Source organism: Taeniopygia guttata, chromosome 1, assembly GCF_048771995.1.
Source record: "Taeniopygia guttata chromosome 1, bTaeGut7.mat, whole genome shotgun sequence".
Taxonomy (NCBI): Eukaryota; Metazoa; Chordata; class Aves; order Passeriformes; family Estrildidae; genus Taeniopygia; species Taeniopygia guttata.
The window spans coordinates 64,617,911-64,633,779 of NC_133024.1; the positions used below are offsets into that span (position 1 = coordinate 64,617,911).

At 36.0% G+C, this 15,869-nt stretch overlaps 1 protein-coding gene across 4 annotated transcripts in view; it reads left to right on the top strand.

The window, feature by feature from the left end:
• DCLK1 (doublecortin like kinase 1) overlaps window positions 1–14,927 on the top strand; it is a 230,113-nt gene extending 215,186 nt beyond the window's left edge. For 2 of the 4 annotated variants that reach the window (XM_012569748.5, XM_030274128.4), the window contains 2 exons: window positions 1,410–1,483; window positions 10,093–14,927. In XM_012569748.5, coding sequence (XP_012425202.2) covers window positions 1,410–1,483; window positions 10,093–10,150 — 132 coding nt within the window. In that variant the 3' untranslated portion in view covers window positions 10,151–14,927. The remainder of the gene's footprint in view (window positions 1–1,409; window positions 1,484–10,092) is intronic. The other 2 variants (XM_030274107.4, XM_012569749.5) reach the window with 1 other exon arrangement.
• Window positions 14,928–15,869: the final 942 nt, after the last annotated feature.

Here is a 15,869-nt window from a genome sequence, read left to right on the forward strand (position 1 = left end):
TATTTCAGATCTTGTTAGGGAGTGACTTTCCCCATTTTCTCTAAATAAATTTTTGGCTGTTCAATTTTAGGGCAATATTTTTGATCTGCTTTTTAGGAAAACATCCCTTTTGTGTGTTTTATGTGCAGCATACAAGGAAGCCAGTAGATGGCAATAGCAGACCAGTGTAGTTAAGCCAACACAAATTTACCTCTAGGTACATGGTTTTAAACAGGAAACATCATTTAAGTAATTCTAAATAAGATGAAAGAGGCATTGTTTTAACAAAAAAAAAAAATTATTAAATTCTACACTTGCAGGGGAGTTATCAAGAAAAAGTTAAATTTGCAGTTAGTTCCTAACTCCCCTTGAAGTGGTTGGTACCTGGGAATGTGTTGAACTGCTATTCTGAATTTAGAATTAGAAACTGTCATCAGTATTGGAAATACATGCCACACTTATTGAAGCCCAAAATGGCCTTCATAGAGCAAAAATCTGAAAATCATTTCAACAGTTTTAGAGCAGTTAGAGTGTCTCTGTCAAGACTTTTCCCCCAAAATTTTATGTAATTCAGCTAAATAATGTTTCCACCGTCTGTTAAGTGTAGCACAGAACAGTTAGGGAAAAGAACACATTTTCTTTGTTCTTATGCACATGATTTTTCTAATGATAAACTAAACTTGAAAGATCTGTATTACTTAAGTAATATTACCAGCACAATTTCCTGGACACAATGTTAAGTTCATTTCCATTTTGACTTTAATTGGTGCAATTTTAAATCAAATAGTTTTGTACTGTTATCTTTTTGAGCATGAGGTGTAAGCTGAAATGATAAACAATGTTATTCATGGCTCTGAGTAGTCCTACTCTCCAAGGTTAACGCATTTTTAGAAATGAATTACCATGATTGATGGGGTATCAAAACCTGACTCTTTTCATCTTTACACATTCCATGATTATGAAGCAGTCTAATTTAAGCCTTGTGTAGTCTGTCTAGCCTGCTCCTTGTGATGGTTGCACTGAATTTAATTTTTAAAAAATTATTATTATTGAACTTCTCAGTTTAATTGCAAAAGATAATATTCTATTACTGGTATGTGCAACTTAAAAGGGCACTACTGTCTTTGGAGGTAATGAGATACTTCAGACTTTTAAATGAATGCATTATGCATTAACTAACAGATTTGCAAACCATTTTAGTTTGAATAAATTGACCTCTCATTTGGCAAGACCAAATCTATGATTAGTATATTTCTCTTTTATTTCTTTATTTTTTTTCTTTCTCCTCTGCGGTACATAGCTTTAGCATGTTAGATAAGAGTGAAAGTGAAAACAGTAAATATGCACTAAATAAGGAACAGCTTGCTCTGGAGTCTGAATTCTCTAGCCTAATGTCGATCCACTGAGTTGCCCCATTTCTCTCTGCTCAGCTGGACCACGGGTTTACCATCAAGAGATCAGGGTCTTTGGACTACTACCAACAACCAGGAATGTATTGGATAAGGTATGAGATGGTGCAGCGCCAACAGTCAGTGTTTCCATGGCAACGTGCTGGCAGTCTCCATTAACCAGTTCCTTCAGTGGATAAACATGCTTTTTGATTTGTTATCCGGTCCATATGCTGCTTTATCAGTTTCGTTTTAATCTTGATTGAGATGCCACACCCCCTCATTCCCTTTCTTCACCCATCCCGCACACCCACATTGCCAGCTTTCTCTTCATCGCACATGCTCAGTATCAATCTCCCCTATAGTTAAAAGGACAGTGTATATAGAAAACCTACAGATATGCTGAAGTACGCACCCTCCCCCTCCCTTCTGCTTGTTAAGGCATCTGCTTCCCCTGTGCTCCTGTTTCAAAACACACGGAGCAGCAACAGGCTCTCAGCATATATTTTCTTCTTTTTCCATGCAAGATGTGGAGCTATATACTGTCATTTTAAACCCACTAAACACAATCCTTACCTTAGATTGAACAATGCATTTGCATAACGCGGGCATAGAAACTCTCCCAAGTTCACTGAAATACAATGCATTGTATGTGCTGGTAAGCTTGTGTTTCTAACAATGCATTCCCTCTCTTTTCTTTTTAAAATCCTTCTGATAACTATTTTTTTCTTTTGGTTTGATTTTTTTTTTAATATTGCATGAGTCTCTTGAATATATTTTTCTTCATTGTGTAACTGTGCCAGGGTTGTCTTTAGCTGGCTTAAAATTATATGTATGATAAAATGGGGGTCTGGGCGGGACGGGCTTATTCTGGAGCGGGGGCAAGGAGGGTTCCAGGTCTGATAGCCCACACACCTCCTCAGTAAATCCAGAGCACTGGAATTTCCATCAAGTGGTTACTTGCTGTCTTTTTCCTTATTACTCACAAAACCTGCGTTTTGATAGCTGGAGAAATTTTTATAAGTTTCCTATAAGGCCTGTGTTTTCTAACACTGCATTTAAGAACTTGTCTGTGAGGGGTTTGTAAAATCTCAGCAAAGTAACCACCTTAGCAAAACAGCAGAGATGGTCACTGTGAGTGTTTCCAGTAAAGTAAAACTCCCACCCTGGATCATTTCACCAAGTGCATGGATTGGGCTGCAGCATACATTCCATAAAACCTAACAGTTCCCTGAGTGCACACTGAGAGCTAAGTAGTTTCTGATATGGATGTTCTGGGGAAAGAAAAACAAAACAAACCCAAACCCAAAAATAAGCCTAAAGGCAAAAGGTTGAAAAGTCAATCCTATTCATGAGTTGAATGCTGGCTAGCAAAAATTGAGAAAGACTCTCTGAGTGCTGGAGTGTGCAGCAGTACCTGTAATTCATCTAATTCCACCCTATCACACTTGTGGTGGTGGCTACAAACCCACTTTGACTGGCTGATCTGTCCTGTCACTTGGCCTCCTTCTTTGTGCTCCTTGGTTTTGGAGAAGGGAGAATGGTACCTGAGTGCCCAGATTTAGATGACTGTGGGTTTGATAGTATTAGAGGAATTTTCTGCTGAAGAAGGAAAGACGGCATTTTCTGTCAAGCAGAATTTTGATGAACAGTTGCAAATTTAATGTCTGGTCTGTAAAATGGTGTGGAAGATTACATGAGCTTTATTTATCTTCCTGGAGGTTAATTGCTCTCTCTGATTTACTTTTTTTTTTACATTAAAAAAAAAAAAAATCAAGCAATGAAAGTCTTTCCATTTGCTATACACAATATGTGGATCTTTTAAAACTCCTGCTTCAGGGGGAGCAGATCTCCAGAAACAGGATCCTGTGAGAAAAGTGAACATCTCCTCAGATTGGCCTTGACTCAGTTTAACTGCATAGCCCAGGTTTTGAAACAAATTATATGCATTTTAAAGAGGTAGAGGGGAAGGCTCTAAGTCTGGAACTTCGTAAATAAATAAAGCTATTAAAAAAAAAGGTCATTTGACTAAAGCACTAGTAATGGCTGCCATCAGCATGCAAAATGACACATCCCTGAATAATGGTCTGGAGCAGATGGGCGATAATCTCTCTTATTCATACATAAACTGCTCTGTTTTCCAGCTGGGGGCAGTAACAACAATGTTTATAATTAGGGTTTTCTAAACTGTGCACCTAGTGTGGAAAGGCAAACTGGGAGATCAGGGCTCCTAGGCATGGATGCTTAATTAGGAAATCCTCTGCGAGTGGACCAAGCACTGCTGTGTATTTGGGCCTCTCTCATCTCCCAGAAACATGCAGCTGTTGTCATGACCAACGTTTTCATCTAAATAAAACCATTTTGATGTAGTAAGTGTTTAGTTTTTAGTAGTGCAGATGGAAAGCATATGAAAAGGTTCATCAATTCATGTCTATAAAACAAATAATTTATCACAGGCACATGAAAATTAATCTGAATTCACAAGTACAGAGAAAAATGAAACCATGTCTCAAAGAAAAGGTAATGCTCCCTTTTTTAGCATTAAACTAGTAGTTTTTTCTACACTCCTCTTTTCATTTTTAGCTGTAGTTTCTAGAAGTCTTCTGAAATATTTCAAATTTGCACTATTTCCTCCTTCAACAACCAGAAAACTTTGTCCTTTCTCTGCCTAAAAGACTTCTGTTTTCGAAGTCCTTCAAAATCCTAATTCTTCTGAGCATATTCTGTGTCTTCTTTTATTCCCTTTCAGTGACATGCAACACATGCAGAAGTGACATGATTTTTTTTAGATACAGCAGACTTGTTGTAGCTGGCATGAGCCTGGAAAATCTTTCACAGTTCCTTGAATATAATGACCTGGGAAAACACAGGGCCCAAATCAGTAAAATCATTTGGACCGTAGACTAATACATGTTTTAAAACCAATCCACCAAATGTTGTTGGAACATCAGCCCTGCAATCATATGTGAAGTAAAAGCCAAAGCAGCATCAGTAGGAGACAAGTCTTGGAGGTCCCAGTTTAAACCCTGTAGACTGGGCTGATACAGAATATGAAAGGAGCACCAGAGTGGTTGCATCCAACAGAATATTAATACAAAATGTCAGTATGTGTAGTAGTATGTATATTATATTAGTGTAGAATATTAGGGTGTGTTATTTTCTATGTATCCAAGACACTCTAGAAAAGCAAAATGGGCAAAATAAAATCCAGGAAGTGTATGGAAAAGTCATTAATGATCTGTCTATACCATGACAATAGTGAGAAGATGAGTTACATTGGATGCTTAACAAAATTATCAATCTAGTCAATATTAAATTCATAAATACTAGATTTTTAAAATACAGTTCTCAATGTCACTGTTAAAAATATATCTAAATAGTTCATTTGGAAACCCATAATTCCATCCTCAGTTTAGTTCCTAGTTCACATTACTTTGCATCTGTCAAGTTACTTACACCTGTCCCAAGTGGATACAACACATTTTCAAGTCAAAAGTTGCAGCCGGACATCTTGGTGATGGGACAAGGAGCTGGGAATCAGGCTTGCTATCTATAATGTGCCATTTTTAATAACATAAAGCCCTCTGTAAACAGAATATTGGTAAATACAGGCAGATACCTAAAATAATTTAAAATATCTTCTCCCAATTTTTGAGTAAAAAACCCACAACTGATTTATAAACTATAAATAAAATTCACTCATGCAAACAACTTGGCACTAACTCTCTTCCACATGTAATTGAAACCAGCTGAGGAATCGTGTCTATAAAAAGGGGGATGTCAAAGAGTAAACACAAACTTAAATACACCAATATGAATTCAACAGTTATGTATATAGAATACTTGCCTTTGTGTTCACTCATCAGTACAGCACAAAGCATATATCAAATTGATTTGGTTTCCTTTTTTTTTACTTTCATTTTAGCTAAATTTCATGCTGGAAGTTACATGGTGTGCCAAAGCATCGGGGTTTTGTATTTGGAGGTCTGGGTTCAAATCCACTCGATTAATTTGTCCCCTCGATGTGGTCATTTGCACGTCTCCAAATCACCGTGTAACTTGACTTAGTTATACCTTGTGCCTGAGGGACTAAAAATACTCTAAGTGTCTTGCTCCTGGATGAGGTGCATTGCTAAGTTTGAAATACTCTCAAAAAAGTGTCTTGATTCATGAATCAACCACACTTTTATATATATATATATATATATATAAATATAAATATATAAAAATATATATAGTGTGTACATATATATATATATATATATATATACACATATACATATATATATATATATAACCTGAGAAACCCATGGAAAAGAAATTTTAAAAAAGATGAGACTGAAGGGCTGCCTGGCTTGTGCCACAAGCAATGTTTAATGGTAATTTTTACAGCAAGGAAACCTGACAATGTATAAAGGTCACTAGCCAGAAGTTTAAGGAAATAAGATAAACTTATCTAGGTGTAAGCTTTTAAATGTGTGTATAAAACTGTCGATATAAAAGAATGTACTGGTTAAGTAAAAATACCAGTGTTTAATACATAGATTCATCTAATTCCACACGCTAAACAAAGCTTCATGAAAATTGCTAACAAATTGCAAGTATGCTCCTGCAGAATAAAAGCGAGTGAAGGGAAGGGTTTCTTAGATTAATGCATGAACAGCTGCATCCCCAGTTTAGTCTCCTGGCTGGTATGAATAATGTATGGACTAAGAGGCAAAATGCACATTAATGTTCTTTTATTAATGAAACTAATATATATATATATATTTGGTGGCCAGCAGTAAATTAAGACAAGTGAAAAGAATAACAGTCACTGCTCACTTTCATGAAATTCAGTTACTTTAATCCAGTAATTACTGACCTAACAGAAAATATCAGCCCACAGCTGAAATAAGGCTCTTCCCATTGCAAATCCACCACATATATCAAAGCGGTTGTAGTTTGTGAAAATCTGTTCATAAATACACAGTACAGTGTTTTCCAAGATGAAAAATAGATTTGCGTGGCTCATAAGTCCTGTAACTTCAAGTAAGTAAAAATCAGGATGAGAACACACTTTAAGGTAAAATCCTGGAAAAATGCTAACTACATCTTAACATGTCAATGACAGAAACAATGATTTTAAAATAATGCTCTGTTACTACAAATTAAATACATTTCCAAAAATGGCTTGGTAAGCACTTGGTACTGGGTGTCAGGATTACTAAATGTTGGTGCAAAATACGTTAGTTCTTAATTAAGTCCTTCAGACACATTGCCACCAAATTATTAGAGGCAATCCACTTATCTTCTGCTGAATAAGAAGCTCTACATTTTCTCACATGGATTGCAGAAGGGCAGCTGCATATCTTAAATAAGAATGCTGTCTTTACATTTTTGTTGCCATTACTCTCATATGGTTTTCAAAGTTCTCAGTCTCTAACCTAGATCTGGGAAAAATAAAATGTCAAAATGTGATAATGAAAATCTGAGATTTGCAGCCCTGTGAAGCATAAGTGTATTTCAGATTATCCTATTATTTTTTTAAAGAGTTGCTTGAAGTAGAAATGCCCTGGAAATCCATAATGGACTGGTTCATGCACCAGCAAACCACCCAGATGAACAGCAGGTGAAAGAACACATCTGTTAAACCAAGGCAATGTGTATAAGAAGCCTTTGTTACAAAAACATCAATAATAATGAAAAATCTGATTTTTGGAATATGTCCATGTGCATAGGAAAGTACAGTAGGTGAAAATCACACTTACAAAACCCAAACAGTTAATACTCATATGTAACTGTCTTAGCATCTTCTCTGTGTTCCAAAGGATGGATCTTATCACATTTTGAAATTCTTTCAAGGTAAAAAAGTAACCACAACATCATTAAATGAAAAATAGCATATTTGCAGAATGCAGAGCCATGATACCATCACCAGTGTATTAGACACTGGAAGTGTCAAATGTCATTGGAACATTGGGCAAAATAAGCCTTTTCTTGTAAGTTCTATAGGGCCTGAGCATCCTGTGGCCAGAAGTGCCCCATTGCATGGTTTTGAAATGGTAAACACCAAACATTAGAATATGACCTGCGTATTTTTTGCTCTCACTAGATAAATACTGACTCTCTGTGGCTTTGTAAGTATTTATTCAGTAAGTTCTTTGGATGAGAAAGGCTCTGGATTTCTCTCAGCCTAGGAGAGTAACCACAATAATGCCCAGGACTCTAGAAATATGTCTTCACAAAGACTGATTAGATGAAATCCTGGGCAAACACTGGATAAAAATGTAAAGAAAGTAACAAAATATCTCAGGAAGTTTCTGAAGGGTTAGGAAGCCAGAAATATTTGGCCCTACAAACTACAGCAGCATAAGGTGCTAGTTTAGGTGAGACCATCATGGGGTTTTTTCTTAGTATCTTTCATTATTGAGGGAGTATTTCTATGTATTTTTAAACAAAGAGATTTAAAGAAGAGTCGCTAAAACTTTCCTAACAATCATAGAAATAATATCTTGGGGTTTATTTTTACAGACATCTTTGAAAAGATGTTCTGGTACCTACTTATCTTTGTTCTTTATTAAAAGCAATATCTTAAAACCCCAATTTTCTTATATATTCCCTTATGTGCCAGTTATCTAAATTTAAATACCTTCAGATTTTACATACGCATTTGCCATTCCCATATAATAGGTTTGAAAAATAAATTCTCAATTTAATACAAGTATTTTTCTGTATTCAACAAGAAATGTTTAAATTTCTCAGGGGAGAGTATCTATTACCGCAGAATGATGTGATGTGGTTTAAACTTTAAATAAATGCTTATTTCCTGTAAGCATAAAAAAATATCCTTTAAAAGGAAATCTGTATTTTATAGAGTACTAATATATGCCATTCTTTCCAATTTTCACACAAAATTACATACTGTAAGCAGTATATTATCTGTGTGTAAAAAATCTAGGTATTCTTCTGTTTCACATTAAAAATAATCAAAAACTGAATTGGTTCAAGACTGAGAAACATAGAAGGCATTGAAAATACTAATTAGAGTTCTTAACCAAAAGATAGCAGTAAACAAAAAAAAAAAAAAGGCAGATTCAAAGTGTTGGATTTTGTAGCAATTCTTATTTAAAATATAGGGATGAACTTATCAAAGTGGATCACTTTACCCTTTTAAAGTAGTGCTGTATGGTTTCTAGACACAAAAATAATCATTCAGCAATATAGCCTAACTAAATCCATTTGCTATAGTAGTTCTGTACTCCTGTCCATTTTTCTGTCTCTGTTACATCATTATTGAATGCTGGTTGCATTATTTGAAAGCATAGATTGCTATAATGCTATTCTGCAGCAGTATGATGGATTTAGTTTTCATTTTAGTCTCAAAAATATGTTGACTATAAATACGTCTCTGCTCCCCTATGAGGCTTACACTGTAACTGGTAAATTTTCTAGAGAAATCAGTCATGCATATCTTAAGAGAACGCAATAAATCCTTTGAAGCAGAATAACCTTTTGTCTGAATTCCTTTAAATAGACCTTTTCAATATAGGGACAGATTTTACAAGCCTTATGAGTGAAACCTATTTAGTTCTCAAAGTTATCTTTGCTTCCAGTGCCATAATCAGATAGTTGGTTGCATTTTGTATGTCATCTTACTGGTCACCTGCCTTTTCCCATTTTGCTTTTTCCAAAACAGTCATGGTTGGGATTTAAGGGGGCAGCTCTGCTTCAGAAGCAGCTAATCATGTGTCGAAGTGCTCTTGCTGAATCAAGGCCATCCTGTTGAACTTGTAATATTACAGTGATTTCAGGGACTGCAGTCTAAGATCTCATAATCAAGAAAACAGCAAAACCCAGTCCTGTGCTTGAAACTGATAGTCAGACTAGGGCTACCCTTACTTGGGTTGAAGTTTCACCTCGTAAATGTGCCAGAAAAGCAGAAGGAAGAATGTGGGTAGAAGTAACAACCATCTTATTAAGAACTGCATTCTCAATAATGGCAGAATGACCAAAAATTATTGCCCATCAAATAAATATTGCTCTGTCCCATTCCTGGATACCTTAACTAGGCATGTATAAAATTAGCAGAGTATTGAATTCAGTAGACCTTGGTTAACAGGAAGAGACAGTGTGGTCAGGCTAAACAGGTCTTTCCGTCAGAGCTCTTCAGCATTCTCCCTAAGAACATCCATTGAGCAGCATGATGTGTCAAGGAGCTGGGCTAGCTCCCTTCGGTGTTTGTTTTTCTCTCTTGTCTGACAACTTCATCACAATCCATCTTTGTTAGCTGATTGCACTGACTTGAACACGGGTGAGTGTGTATCAGCCTTCATTAGGTCAAATCAAAGACAAGTGTACATCTCTGCCTTGCCTGTAGAAACAGATTTATACTTTGAGAAGGATGGGGGGAAGGTCACTTGGTATTTGGCTTGAAATTTGATCCTGTTAAAGGATGAAATTAATAACATCCAGAAGTAGAACATATGGCATCCATATATATGGTACTGTATCTGCTTGATGATGTCACACTACCTCTTAAGGTTTGGGAAATGCACTTTTTAAAGCGTTTAGCTATGTTGTGGGCTCAACCTTTCAGACCTGACTGAGACAGAGCAGGCTTAATTTGGTCTGAACATTTATTATCCCTGGTATTTGCAGGCCACATAAAACCTCATGGTTTTCATTATCTTTGCGTTTCACACACAGCCTAATTTCATTTATTCTTATTTTATGCCCCTGCCAGACCACCGCTCTTGATAAGGAGAGGCAGGTTTTCCGACGAAGACGCAACCAGGATGTGAGGGGACGTTATAAGGCTCAGCAAGCTCCACCCGAACTCAACTCCGAATCGGAAGACTATTCACCAAGTTCCTCCGAGACTGTTCGCTCACCTAACTCACCCTTTTAAGAAAACACTTTTTCTCAAAAGCTTTGGCTTTAACCCTTTGAGACCCTGAAACTGCTTCAGGCCTGTGTGGAGGGAATACAGTGGATCTATCCAGCAATAAAAGCTGGGATGGTGGAACACAAAAGGGTGCTCATAGAATCTTTGTAAGAATAATTTCCTAATTGATTGAAATACTTGTTCTCTGTTTAGATTGCAACTTGCTGCTAATAAGATCCTCAAAGGGTTAAGGCTATTTTGCTTTTTTATTTAAAGATAGAAGCAGTGAATGTTTTCATCAGTGGAGCTAGGAACTGCAGTATGTAATTTTAGCACATGTTAACCCTCTGAGTAAATGATCACCTTAAATCTTGACAACCCATATTAGGGTTTTATTCTGGCTTTTTTGCTTTTATACGCACATATCTTTTATAGTATCCTTGCCTGTCTCTGGCCAAAAATATATCAAATGTACTATTGCTTAGGAATTATAAATATAGGCTTAAAAATGAAAATAAAATTAAACAAATGGTATCTTCTGCAGCAGCTCATTCCAAACCTGCATCATATTTCCACACGGAGTGACTGTTATTGGAGGCTATGATGAAGAGCTAAATGGGAAATTCAGTTTAGGTCATTCTCATGGTTTACAGAAGATGACATGATGATGGCCACAAAAGATTGCTTCCATATATTTGCTGCTAATGATAATGTTGTTTTGGGAAATTGCTTGAGGGCACATTCTGCCATGTAATAGTATGTAATGATCTAGCTGAGAAGTTCCTGGTTCCTTTGCATCACATTCAGGAATGTACAGGTATCCTCTCGGTATGATCTGGTTTTTCCGGCAGAACCATTTAAAAAGATTAACACTGATGAGCATTACCCTTTAAATAGCTAGAGTACTTCTAAATTGGAGAAAATACAAGTCATTTAATATATATGTAAAGCCTAAACAGAATGAGAAGTTTTGTCTTTAGAATGGAGAAACTAAAAATGATTCACCAGTTTTATTTGTAATATTTAATAAAATGGGCATTTACACAGAGTATATATATATTACTGGTTTGTTAAAACCTCAAGACAACATTATAGCTTTTTATTTGACAATTATCATAAAGTTGGCTTCCACAGAAATATTACAGTGTGTAGACTTTTGCTTCAGATGTGATATGAAAAAAAAAAAAAGATGGCTCAAAATTTCACTTGAATGAAAAACAACTTTCAAAATCACGTTCTAAAATAAAAAACATTGTGAAATTTATAGTTTTTCTTATTGCTCATCACAGTGTTTTTTAAAAGTCACATGTGGTTTCCTCTCTCTCTCTCTCTCTCTCTCTCTCTCTCTCTCTCTCTCTCTCTCTCTCTTTCTCTCTCACTCTTTCTCTTTCTCTCTCCCCCCAGCCTTGCCTTTTATCTTGCCTTTATTCTTTCTTCCTTCATTTTTCTTTCCTGGTATACAGCCAGAAGTATCACTATACTTCCCAAAATGATGTGCAGATATTCTCAGCTTTCCGGGAAGTATAAATAAATTTTCAGGAACAGGGCAAGTTGCCCACAGTACCATTCCCATTCTGAGTGGTGTTTGTTCACAGAACTGTCCGTATGAGCAGTTGTGGCAGCCAATGTATACCTGCAGCCGGTGGGGGCTAGTGTAAAGCTCTTTGCACTTCTAGGTGGAAGTATCAGTTGAACTGTAGTTCAAGAAACATTGGAATTCTGTTCTTCGTCTTAAAAAGAGCATCTTTCATTGCCTCAGACATGAAAACTTACAGAAATTTAATCTTGTGGATCTTCACACAAGTGGTATAAGTATTTAATAAATATTTTTTAATCCATCTGATATTGATGATCTAGAAGTGAGATATTTAGTAGAAACTAGTTCTCCAGATTTCCTGGGTAATACAGAGAGATGAGCATTCCAGGTTTGATTCATCTCACCTGACAAAGGCACACATTTTAGGCAGGACTCACGTTTTGATTAACCTATTGGTCTCACTCCATCAACTGTAGAAGGAACTGCTGGTAGAAGCTTACATCAGACACCAACTTCAGATTTTGAGTTTACTAGAAAGTCATCTAAGCCATCAGGAGACTGATCTCTGAATGCATGTCCATGGGCAGAAGGCTTCAGTTACTCTGTCTGGAACCTGAGTAAAAACATTTTAAAGCAAGTGAAGCAAATAAGAGAACTCCATTGGATCAGGAGGTGAGGGGACAAAGGAACTACCATACAAATGTTCTCAGATTTTAGGTTTGGGAAAGGGTTGTATCTGTGTGTCAGATCCTTCACTATAACAATCCCACCCTCGACTCATTCTGGAGAGAAGATGCTCAGTAGATAGGGAACAACCACTGTCATCTTAATGGCTGTACATTCATAACTTTTGGATGGGGCAAGGATTTTTTTTTTCCATAGGATCAAAACGTCAGTCAAGATAAACCATTCCTTGCCGCTTACCTACCGTAATTTACAGTAGGTCAGAATCTGGCACAAGTTTGACCAGCACTGACCTTCCCACATTTTATCACAGCCTTCCCTTTAGAAGAGATACAGCTCAGCTATGTAAATGTAAGACATATATGTGGTAATAAAAAAGTGTCCATTAATACCACATGCTCCTTGACTATTGTGAAAATTTGGCAGTCTTAAAGCAAAGGCAAATGTTCATTCTTCTTAATTAGAGAAGGAAGTCAGAAGAAAAAAAATATGGTTTACCTTATGCAACAGAAATATTATTCAAAAACCCATCTGGGATTTTCTTATCACATTTTCTTTGCTTTGGAATACAGGGTTATCATTAAAATAAGATGTTTGGCTCCTTCATCTTAGACCATCTTGTATTACTTTAAATGTATATAAAAATAATCCTAGATCCTGAAAATCCTACTCATCCTCAACATCTTATGTTTCTGATTGTTGATTCATGTTTTATGAACATAACCATAAAAATATTTCTTTAAATTATTTTTAGGTTTGTGAAAGACTGGGTTTCAAATTGCTAATAGCCTATTTTAGGTTTCAAGGAAAGGTATCTGAAAATTTGAACTGTTTTAAAAGAGTTTCCAATGGTGATTTAAAATATATCCATATACCCATAGATACATATTTTAATATATCCATATATGTATATATATTTATGGTTTCATGGAAGTTATAATGGTTTAGGCTTGTTTGGCAGTGACTGCCATTTTTTTAGTCTAACCTCTGAATTCTTGGGGGTAAGTGAAGATAAGAATATGTGTCCCTATAAATATTTGAAACACCAATTAAAAAAGAAATCAAGCATAGTAGACTATTTCTAATGTGAAAATCTGTGCGAGCACACCGTGGTCATTTTACTGTAATACAGACCAGTCCTGACTTCATTCATTTCCCTTTTGAATCATTGGCTGGTATTGCTGCTAAATGTGACAACAATTGTTTTCGTTAGCAGAGATGGATGGCAGTTGTGGTAGGCACCATCTATCACCAAGGAGATGGAGACGAGCACTTCCGAAGGGTGACTCAGGTCATCTACTGTTTGGTCTCTGGAGATGCCTGACAGCCTGATCTTAGTATTAGCAGGAAAGTAGAGCAGGGTCGCTTCCAGCTTAATTCCTCTCAATTAAATATAAGCGGGGATAATGTGGACTCTAACCTAAGTGGGATATTCTAGTCAGCTTACATGCAGTAAGCAAACTTTGATGCGAAAATGTAGTACTGGATAGTGCAGGATTAGCTAAAAGGTAGTGAGCTGGGAATTGTCTCATCTAGATGTATCTGTCTAAGAGTTAAGCATCTAATATAGGGCAATAATCTAAGCTTCCCATATAGGTGCTAGAGACTTGTTTCTCTAACAGATAATTAAAATTCTAGGGTGGATTAATCACTCATGAGATGAGGTGCCTAGCCCAAATATATTTAGAATATGATTTATTAAGTCATGACATATAAATTAGTATTTCTGTAAGTTGTAATTTTCACAGCATTAATGTACAAAAAATCCAGAATACTATGGTTCTACTCAGAGGGTTAACAGAAAAGCACTAGGCATGCTGATTACATTGGTGTATCCAAACTGCTTTGCTTTTTTAGCCAGTGTTTGCTGATTTTTTCAGAAAATTCTTGAAAAAAATCAAGTTTGAAATAATTTAAGTGTTGTTGTTTAAGGAATTTCTATAACCAAATTAATCTTATTTTTAGCTCAAGTTATCACAGGAATAATATGTATCATTGATGCAGTGTAAGTCTGTAGTTATCAATTTTATTAATTCCACAAGTGATTCCAGAAATCTCTCTTTTTTTAAAGTACTGATAGAGCTTACAATGGTGGCATAGGTGACTGAGACTGTCTTTCTTATTGGTAAAAAAACAATATTGTAATTTCAAGAAAGTCCTAAGAATCAGCTTTTCAGTTTGGTAGTGTACTAGTTAGGGGAAAGCTATCTCATTACATGCATTGTGTAAATCATCTTTGTAGATGAAGATTGTTCATATTAATGAACACATTCTTTTTTCCTTGACATTGTAGCAAAAACTGTTTACTTGCTAATGAACAACCAATACATTAATTTGCTTCAGACTGTTAGAGGGGAAAGTGAGATTCCAGTCATTGACAATGTTATTGTTTTACAGTAGCCCTCATCTAATTTAAATGTGGTGCATACTACAATAAGCAAAGCCAAACCTGTGAATAAACTCCTGAAAAAGCCTGGTGGGTCTTTATTCAGTTGGGTGCTTACATACAGTAGCATGTGACAGCAGGAAGGCTTTCAAGAATTGTTGAAATGAAAGCGATATATCCACAAATAAGAGTTAAATTGCAATCCTTTCCCTATGGGGCATATATGTTTGAAAAGAAAAAATAAAGAAAAGAAAAGAAAAATTGGCTCAGAGGTTTGCAGTGGTACTATATTACCACAGGGCAAGTACATTAAATCATTGTTATTTGCTAGCCTGGGGTATATGTTGGAAAATGGCATCCTTTTTATTTAGTTTAGATTGTGGGCAGGGAGAGCTTTCCTAATATTATTGCAGTGCCTGCTAGTGCTGCTATGGTTAAGGCTGTGTTAGTATTTCCATTATAAACTCTTAGTCTCAAAGGTTTTTAATTTGATTGTAAAAATTTCCTTCAGGCCATAACTTGGCATACAATTTTTCAGCTCAGAGCAGTTCTTTTCCTAAAATATGAGAGAAATCAGCTTGACCTCTTCAACATTTATTTTCTAAGTGTACACAAACATTTATAGACACAAAGGCAGTTTTTATGCAGCTCATTTCAGATGTGTCACATTCTCAAGCATATCTCACAGGTCTTAACTACAAAGGTGACAGCTCAGAACTTTTGGGCATTTTGAAAACCAGGAGGAAAACTCAGTGATCAAGAGCAAAAATGTTCCACATGTGGAAGAGTTTTATTTTGACGTGACAAGCATTTAAAGTTTGCACAGTAACGGGTATGTATACGCCCTGCTGAGTGCTCATGTAATTCCTAAACCCATTAGTTTAAGTCATTCATGTAGAAAACGCTAAATATGAATGTGCTGAATTTCCCTGTAAGACTGGGAAAAGAAGCAGTTTTTTCTTGTGTTTTATAGTAGCACCATGGACAAAGCTGACAATACCAGACAAGTGAAAGGGGTCCGGGAAGAGA